This window comes from Danio rerio, chromosome 22 (assembly GCF_052040795.2).
Source record: "Danio rerio strain M-AB ecotype USA chromosome 22, GRCz13ab, whole genome shotgun sequence".
Classification (NCBI taxonomy): domain Eukaryota; kingdom Metazoa; phylum Chordata; class Actinopteri; order Cypriniformes; family Danionidae; genus Danio; species Danio rerio.
In genome coordinates, this window is record NC_141042.1 from 10335001 (window position 1) to 10350523 (window position 15523).

Consider the following 15523-nt stretch of genomic DNA (forward strand, 5'->3'; position numbering starts at 1 on the left):
TGCTGTTTTCTAAAGTCCACAAAAAAAAAGCACACCACACGTTTTGAGAACTGAAAGTGTTTTTTTAGCACATTTAGTGTAATTTTATTTTGTTTTATTATTGGAACTCAGCTTTGCATCGGATTAGCCTGTTGGTCCTTAAGCTGCGGTCACATTAGAGTTTGGGTATGCGATATTCTGTTGTGCGGCGATGCGAAAAGGGGCGGGATTAAACAAGTTTATTAGGCATTTAAAAAAGTGAGCGATTGCTCCATGTTTTAAATTTCTGCCTAGAGATGTCATGTTTTGATCCTCGACTGATCTCACGCAGTCAAATGATGCGATTTCGCAGATCAGAGTTCACCAAGCTTGAACTTTGCACCGCAGCAACCTGCGACATCTGACGCATGACTCTGCGTTTCCGGTCCTTTCCGATTGTGTGTAATGTTACATAAGATGTGCTTATATGAGTTAAGTGTTTCTTTATATAATTTCTGTTGTCACGTGAAGATGTTTGTCTGTCTGACAGTGTGGCCAGGATGTGGTTTATTGTTAGTGAGAGTGGGTGAAGACGTACAAAACTGAAACAGTGAGATTTAGCCGTACAGTTTCTCTGAGCTTATGTGAGGGCTTCAACTGTTATGCTTCACTTAGTTTTAACCCTCCTGTTACCCTAAAATCTGCTAACACCTTTTATCCACTGGGGTCAGTTTGATATATATATATATATATATATATATATATATATATATATATATATATATATATATATATATATATATATATATACTGTATATATATATATACTGTATATATATATATATATATATATATATATATATATATATATATATATATATATATATATATAACATTATAACGTATATTACGTTTATAACGTATGAAAATATTAACAATTTATTTTAGCAAAGACTCAAACACAATTATGTATGCCCTCAATTTGACACCAAGAAAAACAAACATGGTTTGCTGGGCATGTATTGTCTAAATGGACAGCAGCCACGGAATGAAACCAGACATTCATCCATAGTGATGTGAGGGCCTGGATTGTAAAGAAAGGGCATTAGCTGGACCCACTTATCCCATCGATATTGCTTTGAGTTTGTTTTACTCTCATCTACCCTTCTTTGTTTCCTTGTCATCAAAGTGTATGATATGGGAGAAAATATAACCCAAAACAAATGTGTGTAAATATTTTTTTTATATTTCTTATGTTTTATACAGCAAAAAGACCCTGGGCAAAAAGACCCCCCAAGGAACACCGATGTTAAAAAATGTGTACAGGGCATTGAAAAAATTATATCATGTTAATTTTATATATCATGTAAAGTTTTCCCCATTTAATTAAAAAAATTAATTTAATATGAAGCAAAAAAAAAAGTCAACTATATATGCACATACGTTAAAAAACAAATGGGGTCAAATTGACCCCAAGTATAATAGGAGGGTTAAAGAATAAACATGCTCTGGTTTTCACTTCAGTCACGCACAAAATATGGAAACAAGAAATATATTTTTGTCAACCTTCCCATTTTAGAAAACTAAAATCTAAAACAATTAACAGCTATTGTGTTAGTGTCAGCAGAAACTAATCAGAGCAAAAACAGAAAGGCAGAGATGGTGTGATATATTCGCTGTTCATGTTAAAATAGAAATAAGCAGTGTTTGCAAGTTGTGGTAAATCTTGGCAGTGTGGAAAAAAAAAATCACAAGACCTGACACAACAAAACTGGTGAAAATAAAACTAAAACTAAATAAAAATGCAAAGTTTAGCAGTTTGTAAACCCACATCAACTACAATCTACAATAATCTGAAGCAAACTTAGCAGCACATCATTAAGTATTTATAATAAACAACTAATTATTAGGGGTGCAATGGTACAAATTGCACATGATTTGGATAATATCACGGTTTAAGGTCAAGGTTTCTGTAAAGTATTGAAATGTGATACTTTCAAGGGCATGATTTGCTTGTGATTTTTTTTAGCTTCATCAAAAGTGGTTTATTTTATATTATTATCCGACTGTCTGGAATACGCGCTTCTGATTGGTCAGTCATGACATTCCAAGATTATTCCCAGTTAACAACCTCTAAATAACACAGGCACATTCAAGTACTTCGAATCATCTGAATGTCTTAAAATTCATACTTTCATCCATATTCATATTTATCACCTTGTCCGTCACGCTACGTTTTATTGATTGATCGTTTTGGATTGTTTGCCACAGCCTTCTAAAAGAATGATATATAGGTATGCTTTAATCAAATTGAATCGTTTCTGTCAGCTTAGTGTTTTTGACTGTTTAGTGCCATGTTGTGACTGAATAATCATAGATATACACACTAGATATCGCATACGGATTCCGAGCATGCGTCAATAGCACCGACACATTTGTACAGTGCTCCCAGGACAAAAGTCATGTAGAAAAGTGACGTAAATTATAATTTCCGTAATTGAAAACCATATTTGCATATATTCACCACCGTGAAAACTCTCAATCATAGATTTATGTATATAAGTGTAATATATCAATGGCTCTGGATGACCAGTCCTCCACTACACCCTGGTCCCACATTCATTTCAAAGGAGTGCTACCCTGTACTAAAATGGTAGCTCTATTGACGCATTCCTTCCAATAGACAACAATAGCGTAGATGACATCTAGTGTAAATATCTATGCTAAAACATGTTTTGACTGTTTAGCACCATCTTGTGACTGAATAATGTGCAAGTAAGAGCAACATATCAGCTGTTTGTTTCTGTCAGCTTTTGTGTTTAACTGAACAATTAACAACCTATTATAGCTCAGAACAATATTTTGCATCTATTTTTATGTTTTGTGGCAAGTAGCTGTGTAATAAGCAGGATAAAGTGCATCCAGGATGATTCTCTTTGCAGAAAAGGATCTTATTCAACAGTGCTTAGCTTTGCTTCGAGATGCCAATGAGCCTGTAAGGTTTCATTTTGTCAAAACAACCTTCTGGATCTTTGTTATCCCTCAACATGATTCAAGATAAGTAGAGGCTATACTTAACAGCTCAATATTATATGGTACTGATACGTACTAATTATATATTTTTCATTCGTTTATATATATTATAGTGTATAATGCTCACTGATGTTCTCAGACAGTGATCCAGTAATGATGCTGTGAGAACATAAAAGTCTTTAATAATGATCTATTATAATTACACCATGACTTTTAAATGACCTGTGCATTAAACTTTTAATTAGCTGATTTACTGAGAAGGATTAATGTTTCTAACAAGCTTGGCTTACGTTTAATTTTCTTGGTATTATTCCATTGTCAAACAAAATTTTCCATATAGCACTTCTACTGATGCAGCAAATATTTTCTCAGGCTGAACAGATCAAATTAAGTTGCAATGTTACCTGAAGCGTTGCTTGTCATCACATTTTTGTTACAAGACAGCAAACATGTACAGTTTCCCACACAAAGGTCGACAAACAGGTGATTTCCATTACAAAAGACCAGACAGTTTTTTTATTTTTTTTTTTACATGTACAAGGCCTCTGAGTGGAGCAAACCACTGAGGGTCTTCATGCACCGTGACCCAGTAAGAGTTTTTTAAAGTCAGAGGGAGATGTGATGTGGTCTGCTTTATGAACCGAGTGGTTTTATGTTTTTGGTAAATGCACAACAGTTTCACGAGAACTTGTTACGGAGATGTCTGTGGTTGTTGTTTTTGTTCTTTTGACCTGCTTTTGCTGTCTACGCAAGTTGTTATTAAATGTAGTTTTATATATTTATTTACTTTTTCTTTAACAATTGGGTAACTTTGGAGGCTTTATGACGAATTCAGAATAAATGTATGATAAATTATTAACTGTAAACACTCCAAATACACAGTAGTGTTGATCACCTAGCCATATTATAGATGTTTTGATCGGTTGCATTATGGTCATCATGATTCAGTTTTCATGATTCAGATTATAGTTTTCTCAATAGGAAATGGTGGCCAACCAAAACCCAATGTGTTAAAAATCTCAAAATTGTGAACACAAATTTGGCAACGAGGTAAATAAGTAAACATTATATTTGTGTAGTCTCAATTGGTTGCTTAGCAAATAAAAGACAATGGCAATATATTTTATCTTGTGTGTGTGTGTGTGTGTGTGTGTGTGTGTGTGTGTGTGTGTGTGTGTGTGTGTGTGTGTGTGTGTGTGTGTGTGTGTGTGTTTTTATCTGGGGGTGTAGTGAAGCAATCGTGATGAAGTCCATATAGGTTAATGTTCTGCAAAAATTGTCCTTGTCGTAAGGTTTTGTCAGCTGTAAAGTGAAAGGGAGGGTTTACACAAAACTGAAAACTGTCATAATTAACTCATCCTTTACTTTTCCAAACAGGTTTGAATTTAAATAATAGATTTAAAGATAAAATAAAGAGATCGATTTCCATTCAAAACGAACTGAAACTGATCACGTGTAAATGCAAACATTAACCAAGTTTGACATTGCACACTAAATCAAAGACTGAGCTAATAGTGATTTATATATTGCAGTAAGGTGTTTTATAAACTCATGAACATGAGAATCTTTCTCTCTCCTCTATGCGCCCTTTTCTTTTCATAATGTGCACGCGGGTTTTCTTTCATTAAAGGGAAAAAATGGCCTGGTGAAAAAAAAATAATGTGTGAAAGAAAAAAAATGGATGGGGGGAAAATATATATTTCTAAGTTTTTGTGTTCTCTCGCAAAGTTTTGCGTTCATTCGCAATTTCTTCCGAAATTCTCCCGTATTTTACCATTCTACCCCACTTTCTTTACATTATTGTGCGTCGATCGTCGCCTTTCATATGCAACCTCTGAACCAGTGAATGCATGTATAAGCGCTGACTGACAGACGCGCTCCATACATTAAACTGATCCCAGATCAGCGTCTGTACGCGCCATTTACAGAGGAGTACAGAGGAGCGGGTGTATGTTTGAACAGACAAATACACTGAATAATATGTAAACATCTCCGTCCTGCATGTTTTATTTTAAACAGCTTATTTTCTCTTAAATGAGCACAAACAGTTTCTAAAGTAATGGACTGCTTTCATTATAGATCTGTGCTTTCTTACAGTGACACCTCTGTTATCAAACTAAACAAAACATGAGATTCATTTTATTGTTTATTATTTGTTTATTTATTTGTTTGATAAGAACTTAAACACTAAAAACTGAACTACACTGTTCCAGTTACTATGACCATTTATGTGAAGCTGCTTTGACACAATCTACATTGTAAAAGCGCTATACAAATAAAGCTGAATTGAATTGGATTGAAATAAGAGAAGTGTTTAAATGGCGCCTACAGACGCTGATCTGGGATCAGTTTATTGTACGGAGCGCGTCTGTCAATCAGCGCTACATGCATTCACTGGTTCAGAGGTTGCAAAGTGAAAGGAGACGATCGACGCACAGATTTAATGTAAAGAAAGTGGGATAGAATGGTAAAATAGGGGAGAATTTCGGCAAAACGGGAGGGTTTACATGAGTGAAGAGAACAGGAAGTGTTTGTGGAGAAACAGTTTTGCGAGAGAACGCAAAACATCTTTGCGAGATAACGCAAAACTTTGCGAGGGAAGGCAAAACATCTTTGCGAGATAACGCAAAACTTTGCAAGGGAACGCAAAAACTTAGAAATATATATCTTCCTCCCACCCGTTTTTTTCTTTAACCCATTTTTTTTCACCCAGCCAATTTTTTTTCTCCTCCACTACGTCCCTTCCGGGGTTCCGTATGTTCCCGCTCTTTTGTGAAAAAACATACAGGTTTGAGACATTGACTGAAAAAGGCTAGAGGTCTACAAACAAGCTCTTCGCGGCACTATGAAGACTTCATTAGATTAGAAAGCTTTAGGAAATCTTTAAGGGATATGCAAACAGATGCTGCATACGTCTGTCTGTGCTTTCTGATCATACAGGGTAAGTCCTTATTTATTTGTTTATTTTTAATTAAACGCAAATCGCGAGTGGAATAGATCGCATTTCGCATAAATTGACATATTTGCTTATCATGTTTTGCTTATGCCACTCTATTGGCTTCCTTTTTCGTTTTTTAATAAAAAGAACATTTAAATAATAACCTACATTTAATTGAACTATCCTTCCTCATTTCTTTGTTGCCTTGCTTGCTGGTTTTGGATTATACAATATAATTGATTTGTTCTGTTTCAGGCATGTTTGGGGATGCAGATCAAATTAAATCAGTGTTAGTGACTGAGGGAGATTCTGTCCCACTATACACTGATATTACTGAAGTGCAGGAAGGTGATCTAATATTGTGGACATTTGGACCACAAAACAGTCGAATTGCTGAAATTATGAAAAGGGACCAAATAGGAGTTAACATACATTTTGTCTTTAATGATGGAATATTCAAAGACAAACTACAATTAGACAATCACACTGGATCTCTGACCATCAGAAAAATCAGCACTGAACACACTGGACCTTATGAACTGACTGTGATCAGTGGAAAAACTTTAGTGACAAGATTTAATGTTACCGTCTATTGTGAGTAAACTTTATCACTCATGTCACAAATCCCATAATTGCTCAATTTTAATTTGCCAATTAATTCTACTCTCAATTTTGAGAGCTGCACAACAGGCTAATTATATCCAGCTTTATCTTTCAGTTTTACATTGTTTTTTGTTTGTTTGTTTGTTTTGTTTTGTTTTTAGCCTAGAAAGAAAACCTCTCCATCATGTTTTTATAGATTGTTATTAATATCTTCTTTATTCTGCATTTTCAGCTCTACTACCTGTTCCTTTCATCAACAATAACGCTTCAAACTGTTCTTCAAAATCACCAAGATCACATTTTTCCAGATGTTCAGTGTTGTGTTCAGTGTTGAATGTGAGTGCTGTGAGTCTCTCCTGGTACAAAGGAAACAGTGTATTGTCCAGCATCAGTGTGTCTGATCTCAGCATCAGTCTCTCTCTACCTCTGGAGGTGGAATATCAGGATAAAAACACCTACAGCTGTGTGATCAACAATCCCATCACAAACCACACCACACAACTGGACATCAGTGATCTCTGTGACACATGTGCAGGTACATCGGCTGTAATTAATCTCCTTATATGTATTGATATATAAAATAATGCAGGTTGGTCTTTATAAGCTATTTTTGAACTGTCTTTTTTGTTTGCCTGTCAGAGTTTACAACAAACCCCTGGTGTTAAATACTCTCTAAGCAAAGGCAGGTCAGCATCTTGCCAAGCAAAAATGATATGTAAAAAGTTTCACAGATTTGGATTTAAAACTGAAACTGTATTAGATTAACATCTTCCACAGATCATCTATTTTATGTCTCTCACTGAACCCAAACTTGCAAGAATTATTCTAATGTTGTTTTCCCTATCATTACAGAACTGGAAGTAAATCACTATCTTATACCACTGATAGTTTTTGCCCTGGTGCTGTTCATAACTGCAGTTTTGGGATTGACGGTCTGGTACTTCAGGAAGTACAAACAAGAACGATGTGGCAAGTCTTATTTCCTCCAAAATATTTAATTGAACTTGGAAAAAATATGATCTCAACTTCAGATTTAATTATATATATTTTTGGTAAATCGTTATTATTTTAAAACAGCTGAAACTGAGGTCGAAATTCAGTATACCACAGCTACATTCTGTGCAGATAACTTGCGGTACCATACGGTAAGATTCAGTTCTGCTATGTTTCTTGGTGCCTGTCTGTGCAAACAGCTTACAATTCCTTATTGTGCACAAACCAGTATTGTTTCATCGTAGTTTGTGCTTGCTTGTTTTTTCATGGCTTATTCTTTCTAATGTACAAGTATGCATTTGACAGACACTTTTATCCAAAGCAACCTTTTTAACCATTCATGAACATAAATAGGATCTTGAACATAATTCATTAGTCACCACGCTCCACTAATTAAGCAACAGAAAAGCAAAATAAGCATCTCTGGCTATTTAAGGGACATCCATTATTAATTCTGACAAAGCGTTTGTTATACACCAGGTTTGGTGAGTTTTACAAACTAGATTTACTTGAATAGATACAGTAGGAATTGATCGTTTAACTGAAGGAAACAACTCAATAGTCCTGCTGACACACCTGCACCAACTGTCTAAACTGTCATTTTGGGAACAAAAGCATTTTTTTTGTTTGCAAAATTGCAGTCCAGGATTTAGCACGGAGACAGTTGAAATGTCTTGTGGTGCTGATGACATGATATTTGTCTTCAAAACACAAGAGTGATGTTTTATTTGATATTCCATTTACCAAATAATAGAAAAAAGGACGCTGCTCTTGACAAAAATGACGACAAATAGTGTACCAACAGATGCTGAGAGGATATACATGTCATCAGAGACTAAGGCCACATTTACACTAATATGTTTTAGTTTTAAACGCATATGTTTTGCTACAGTTATGCCTTCTGTTCACACTACCCCAAAGTTTTTGAGCGCTGAAAACAGCATTTTAGAAGCGCTGAAGATCGAAATGCTGAAGTGGTTTTCATTTTAAATCGCTGCTGCTCCGTGTCCGTGTGAGTGGGGGAAAACGGAGACATCTAAAATGTTTGCTAAAATATTAAGTGCACAAATTTCAGTCCTGCATCCTGGCTACATTGTTTCACTATCTTAACAATAGAATGAAAGCATGATATGAGGAACTCCCAATTTAATATTAACAACTTAACAGACGCCAAAAGTGTCAAGGCATCTGTTAGCTACATATTTATACAAGCATCATTTTCACTACATATTAATGACAAAACCAAGCCTATAACAGAACTGCCTCCTTTCATTTTCAGTGCAAAATATGAAACATATCCTCTCTTTTGAATATCAGTTTTAATAATCAATAATGGCCATTATAAAAGTATTACATACAATAAGTTTATACATTATAGGAAATAAAGGCAAGCAATCAGTCAATTTGCAGAATCAGTGTACATGGTTAAATTAATATATTAACTTTGCGCTCAGTCAAAACACGTTACCTGTAAACAAGTAATATATTCAAAAGACCAAAGTCAGGGACAAGTCGTTAGATATAGACAGTACTCGTATAGGTATTTGAAAAGTGCATTCTATATACAGTAGTATGAATCTGAGTAGAATGGATTTTGGATCCACTATATCTGCTGTTTGACATTATCACGTGACCTGCGTCAGTTGTGTCACTTCACCCCCATTCATAAATTCTCTGGTGTGGCCTTGTGGGATAGTAAAGTGTCCTTTGGATGCACACTTTTTTCCCTCTTTCACTTTCATCAATCGGTAAAGTTTGTTCCTCACCACTGTCACCATTAGCTTGCATAGTTGGGACTTGTGGAGCTGTGCATCAATAGATTTGCTCTTCAGTGTTTAGACTTTCAGCAGTGAAAATTAAACCACACTGAACTGAACTAAACTTCAACTCTAAAAACTGGACTGACATGTTTTCAGTCTACTAGAACTTCTATTTTAAGCTGCTTTGACACAATCTACATTGTAAAAGCGCTATAGAGATAAAGATGAATTTAATTGAATTTCACAATCTCACAACTAACGTTATCGAGGTAATTCTGCCTGCCAGTAGCTTCTCTACTGTTTTAAGAATACTATGAATTCAGGCATACTAATTGCCTCGCATACAATTTTCACATATGATATAGTAGGGGAGTATGTGATTTTGGAAGTAGCATGCTTTTCTGCTAGAGATTCTCTTTGTACCCTCCAGCTGTTGCTGAACTATTAATATCCGAATATCAATAAGCGCAATTGTTTCCTCATCAGACCAAATATTGGTCTCATGGTTCTCTTTTCATATTGAACAAACAATAGCTGTTTGATTAACTAGCATGTTTCCCCTTAGCCAGCTTTGAAAAAACTGGTAGCCAGATAACAGTTAGACACAGTCACATGCCACCAGCACAAATGTTTCGAGAATTCTAGGCCGAGAAAGATTTGTAATCGTACCACACAGTACCAGGCTAACATTGAAATACTGGAACCAAACCTGACAGTTCTATGTTTCTGAAAAAGGGAAAGTTTTAAAATTTTTTTTAATCAAACCACTGCTTTTGATCTTGTTTTTTTTAATTAATAAGGCAGACTTTTGGACTATGTAAAATTGACCAACATAATTAAATTTACCTGCGGGCTGCCTGCATAATATTTTTACATAAAACAGCTGCTGTTTACACTTGCTCAACAAAAAACACAGAATAATGACATGTAAATAATTAATTAACAACTTTATGCTTACTTACAATTTATGTGTTGTGCCAGATCAGCTCTTGTTTTGTTTTAGTGGTGCTGTTTTACTGTATTTGTAAACACATCAGGAGAGAACTGTTCTCGATGTTGTCTTTGTCTGACGTGGTTTGTGATTTCCTTGTTGCTTTTTTTGTGTGCAAACATTTATCATATACCTGTGTTTGTGCAGATCACGTCATACATGTTGCAGGCTGACTGGCTTTAGATGTGAAATGTTCTGCTACCACTTTTCACAAAATCTTTATTATTTTGTGGACTGTAGTTTTGTGATATGCATGCTCATATGCATACAGTATGAGTGAATTCAGTTGAAGTTAGTCCCCTTTCATTTTTTTTTTCTTCTTTTTTAAAATATTTGCCAAATGATATTTAACAGAGCAAGGACATTTTCACAGTATGTCTGATAATATTTTTGCTTCTGGAGAAAATATATATATATTTTTTTTTGGGTTAGAATTAAATTTTAAGTTTAAATTTTTTTATGAACCATTTTAAGGACAAAATTATTAGCCCCTTTAAGCTATTTTTTGGATAGTCTACAGAACAAACCATCATTATACAATAACTTGCCTCATTTCCCTAACCTGCCAAGTTAACCTAATTAACCTAGTTAAGACTTAATGTCACTTTAAGCTGTATAGGAGTGTCTTAAGAATATCAAGTAAAAAATTTTTTTTTACTGTCATCATGGCAAAGATAATAAATTAGTTATTAGAGATGAGTTATTAAAACTATTATGTTTAGAAATGCGTTGAAAAAAATCTGCTCTCCGTTAAACAGAAATTGGGGAAAAAATAAACAGGGGCTAACAATTCAGGGGGGCTAATAATTCTGACTTTAACTGTGTGTATGTATATATATTTTTTCTAGTCCATATATTTTAAAAATCATGAATCAAGAAGCATTTTCTAGACAATAAAAAATATTGTTTAGTTCTCAGAAATAAGTCAAAATTAAGTGGTCTTTTCTCCTCTTCAGAGAGGAAAAAAAAATCTAAATAAAATTTAAAATCATCGTATATTGAACCAAAAACAAAATGATTTTACTTGCCCCTTTGCCAGATTGTTTAACCTATTTCAAGGAAAAAAAATATGTAATTAAAAAATTTGCAATAAAAATATATCACTTTTTATTTGTTTTTTTTTTTTTAGATTTTTAATATTTGGACTAGAAAAAGACAAAAACTCAAGTATAGTTTTTTAATTATTACTTTTTTTTTCACAGGAGGCTGAAGCAGAAAGTGGTACAGTCTACTCGAGCATCGCAACAAACTAAGGAGCACAGTGTACAATGTTTTTAATGATACAAACACTCAACATATAACAGTCACCCTGTATATTCACATTTCATTTTTATGAATTAACATGCAGTTAGGGCAGAGCCCAGTCCATTTCAGCAATTGTTCCTTTTGTAGTATTGTTGGTATTAATTCATGCTGGACAGGGAAACATTTTTCAATGAAATATATGTAGCGAAATCTGTTAACTAATCACTGATGTTTATTTCAATACCAATGTTTTATTCATCAAACATCAGTAGAAACTCTTGTATTCAATACTAACAGGACATAAAGTCATGTTAATCCCTTTAGACTTTCCATTCACCTTAATAGTCTTGAGTGACGTCAACATCCGTTTCATAATGCCACAAGAAAAACGATATTTTCGAGACTAGATGTGTCTAGACTCATAAAGACTTGTTTTACATACCTGAAGTCATGTTACATCTACTTTTTAACTGGAAATCTCCTTTTTCCTGTATTGTAACATATTTAAGCACTGATTATTTCCTAAGTATTGTGCGGAGTATTGTGTAAGAGTATTACTTAGTAAGTACTGTGCTCATACAAAACCAACTCGCTGAATAAACTAGTATTGTTTTTCATTTTTGACATACTTTTCATTATTAAAGTGATTTTTATGTATTTTCTTACAGCCTACCCTACGTCAAATGACTTTCACACATTTCTCACAAGTGATCATCTTTTAAAGCACATCTGAAACCTGTGTGACATTTCTCTTGTAAAGCATTGCGTTTCAGTTGGAAAGTTTCACACGAACAAACCCTAAATTATTACAAAACTGAATGCTATTGATTCATCAAGCCAGCACATTAACACAAAGAGCCTCATTTATAAAACATTGGACAGAGCTGATCTCAGAGTGCATGAACACAAAAATAAACAGCAGCATTCATGTTTATATAATGAAAGTAGAAAAGTGCTTGGAATTACATCAGATTTTTAAGCAGAAAGCCAGACTTTACATGTGGGGGAGTATTGGGAAATCTTAAGCCCTGTTTTGCACCAGGTATAACAGTTTTTGCCAAAGTACTTAGCCAGTGGTCTCAAGCTCAATTCTTGGAGAGCCGCAGCTCTGCATAGTTTAACTTCAACTACCTCCCACTCACACCATATTAATAATCCCTGATAGTCTTAAACACCTTGGTTAGTTAGATCAGCAGTGATTGATTAGGGTTGGAGCAAAACTGTGCAGAGCTGCGGCTCTCCAGGAATTGAGTTTGAGACCTTTGCACTTAGCGGTGGATATTACATTGCCAGCTGTTAAAAAGTACCTGTTTCAGCCAGCAGGTGGAGACGTTGTCACGTTTTCAATTAGTAAAAGACCAGATGACGGTAATAATGCAGCTGCTAATTAGCTATACCTTCTGACTAAATATAACTGTTGTTAACGATGTTGAAGGCTTTAGCCACATTTAACAGCTTTTATCGATACATGCAAAAAATCTTTCTTTACAATCTTCATCTTGGACTTGTAAGCTTTCAAACATTTCTTAAGCATTTATGGCGCAAATATAAATACTGATATCTGCGAAAAAAGGTCTTACCTTATAAAAAAAAAGACTTGACCGCTCAAATAAATACTGTATTATAAAGTAATGGACATTGGTAGTAGGTATAAAATACGACTTCAAGGAGTCCACTAGTGCTGGCTGATTTGGTCTAAGATCAAAATCTCAATTAACTCAATATTTTAACTCGATTACGATTAGTGAACGATTATTTTATTTAAGTATTTTATTTTTTTGCCTGCATATTTCACTGACAGGTTTTGTACAGTAAATATGCTCACATATTACAGGTCAGAGATTTTTAATGAAGGGTGCATTACTTGATTTTTAAAATAAGTGAAGGAAACACACACTATCTACTATCTATAATTATTTATTGAACATCACCATTAAACAAATGAAATTAAACACAGACTGCCTAAAATGAACAGTCACTTTTTCTTATAAAAAAAAGGGGAAAACAAATAACTTGCCCTTTTGGAAACAAAAATAATTATTTTTTAATGATTTCAAAAATAGAAAATAAGCAGTGTCCCTTTTAATTAAAATAACTCTTGTATATCCTGTAAACAATATTTTAAACTGTGCTTTTCTTGCATCTCTGTAAACAAATGTTTTTATGTAATGGAAAATATGCCGTCACGAGGCATCTCTGGCGCAGCTTCCAATCATCGTCAATGTAGTGCAAATAAACACAACAGTAACAAACAGAGAACGGTCACATGACTCCACACGCAGTAAAGTATGTAGCAAAAAAATTTGATCGATTGTTGGTTCATAATGTCGACTTTGTCAAACCATTTTCAAAAAATAATGACTGCTATTTAAACTACTTTAACAGTTTGGAATTAACTACTAAATTGTTTGTAATCATAGTAAAATATTGATTTTGTATTCATTTTTTACAGAACTGTATATCGAACCACTTCATTAATCAGACCGCCTAGTTTTTCACGATTCCGCAAAAAAACCTAAATAACCTTATAAAACATCTAATTACAAAACATATGATCAAATTATATTCATTTCAGTTTGCAATTAACTGCATTACATGACTTATAAACGTTGCATACGCAGCACTTGTGATGTATTTGAGTGTTTCTCAAAAAATGACGTCTCACCTGCTCCCTCAAAATCATTACATTACTGTACATGGAATGGGAGACTTTCAGTCTGTGCAGTGAGCAGACGCAGATGAAGCACAAGTGATTTACATGTGAAATTAAAGCAAAGATGGGATTAGACATTCTGTGGCACAAATTGGATGTTTTGTGCGTTTGATGTACTTCAGACTGCAAAAAAAGTGTGAGACATCTAACAAATGGAGCAGGGTCACGTGACTCCACACACGGTAAGTAATTGAGAAATAAATACTTTTTTTTTTTATTGAAATGGAAAAATTTGATCGATTATTGGTTCAGATTGTCGATTTTGATTACTCTTTGATTAATCGCCCAGCCCTAACTCAAACCATTTTCAAAAAATAATTTTTATTTTAACTATTTCAATAGATTGGAAATAACTAGCAAATTTTTGTAATGATAGGAGAATATTGATGTTAATGGCCTATTGAAAACTTTGATTATTATGATCATTATTGATTAATCGATATTGATATTGATTATTATGGCCTATTGAATTTTATACACAACTGTTCATGTAATGTATTTTTTATTTAGTGCCATGTCAGCAACCAAGGCTATCTTCATGGCAGGAATCTTTCAACAATAAATATACAATTTAAAAATCAACAAACAAAATAAAACATAAATTAAATAAGATTTTTTGTGTTAATACATGATAAAAATTCTAAAATCTTTTCTGGTTTCACGTTGTCAAAAATGTCCTTAAAAGAGTTCATTTCATAAAAAGTCCTTCTGGAATCAGTAAAAGCAGGACAGTCCAGTAAAATATGTTTTACAGTAAGACGAGTTTTGCAGCACAAACACTGAGTAGGGTTTTCACCTTGGAGCAAAAAACCATGTGTTATTCTCGTATGCCCAATACGACATCTGGTAAAAACTACTTGATCAAATCGATTCTTAAAATGTCTTAAAATTCTGTGTAAAACTTCGGGTTGGATTTCATGTAATTTATTGTTTTCTAATGCATCCCATTCCTTTTGCCACTTGTTTAAAATGTAAGCGTTGATAAAAGGTTTCATCTCTGACGGAGGAACTTGGCATTTGTTCACTACTTGCTTCAAAACTACAGAACTGTTCAATATCAAAACAATTCATTAATCAGAACCAATCGAACCAAATCGATTTTTGTTAATCGCTGAATCAAACACAAAAATCAACAAGAAGTTCCAAAAATTCTTAATTTAAACACATAAGAAATAATGGCAAAAAAGTAAATAATCTCATAAAACATCCAATTCCACAGCGCACGTAATGTATTTGAGTGTCTCTTGTAAAATTATGTCTCACCTGCGCCCTCACAATCATCACATTTC

At 33.9% G+C, this 15523-nt stretch overlaps 1 protein-coding gene across 4 annotated transcripts; it reads left to right on the forward strand.

Annotated features, from left to right (window-relative positions):
• The first annotated feature begins 5763 nt into the window (after positions 1-5763).
• On the forward strand, positions 5764-12138 carry LOC147838435 (uncharacterized). 4 transcript variants are annotated; one of them, XR_015521708.1, is made up of 7 exons: positions 5764-5932; positions 6185-6523; positions 6765-7067; positions 7172-7218; positions 7385-7501; positions 7610-7677; positions 11479-12138. XR_015521708.1 is itself a non-coding variant. In XM_087303986.1 (6 exons), the coding sequence occupies exons 1-6, from the start codon at positions 5884-5886 to the stop codon at positions 11527-11529; spliced, it is 927 nt and encodes a 308-aa protein (XP_087160112.1). In that variant the 5' UTR covers positions 5764-5883; the 3' UTR covers positions 11530-12138. The 4 variants fall into 4 exon arrangements, 2 of the variants coding, with proteins under 2 accessions (XP_087160112.1, XP_087160113.1); XR_015521709.1 differs by lacking the exon at positions 7610-7677; XM_087303986.1 differs by lacking the exon at positions 7172-7218.
• The last annotated feature ends 3385 nt before the right edge of the window (positions 12139-15523 follow it).

Excerpts from the sequence above, each read along its gene's own strand:
- LOC147838435 (XM_087303986.1), top strand. The coding sequence starts at position 5,884 with ATGCAAACAGATGCTGCATACGTCTGTCTGTGCTTTCTGATCATACAG. Across the intron at positions 5,933-6,184 it reads GTGCTTTCTGATCATACAGG|GCATGTTTGGGGATGCAGAT; the intron begins GTAAGTCCTTAT and ends GTTCTGTTTCAG. Across the intron at positions 7,068-7,384 it reads TCTCTGTGACACATGTGCAG|AACTGGAAGTAAATCACTAT; the intron begins GTACATCGGCTG and ends CTATCATTACAG.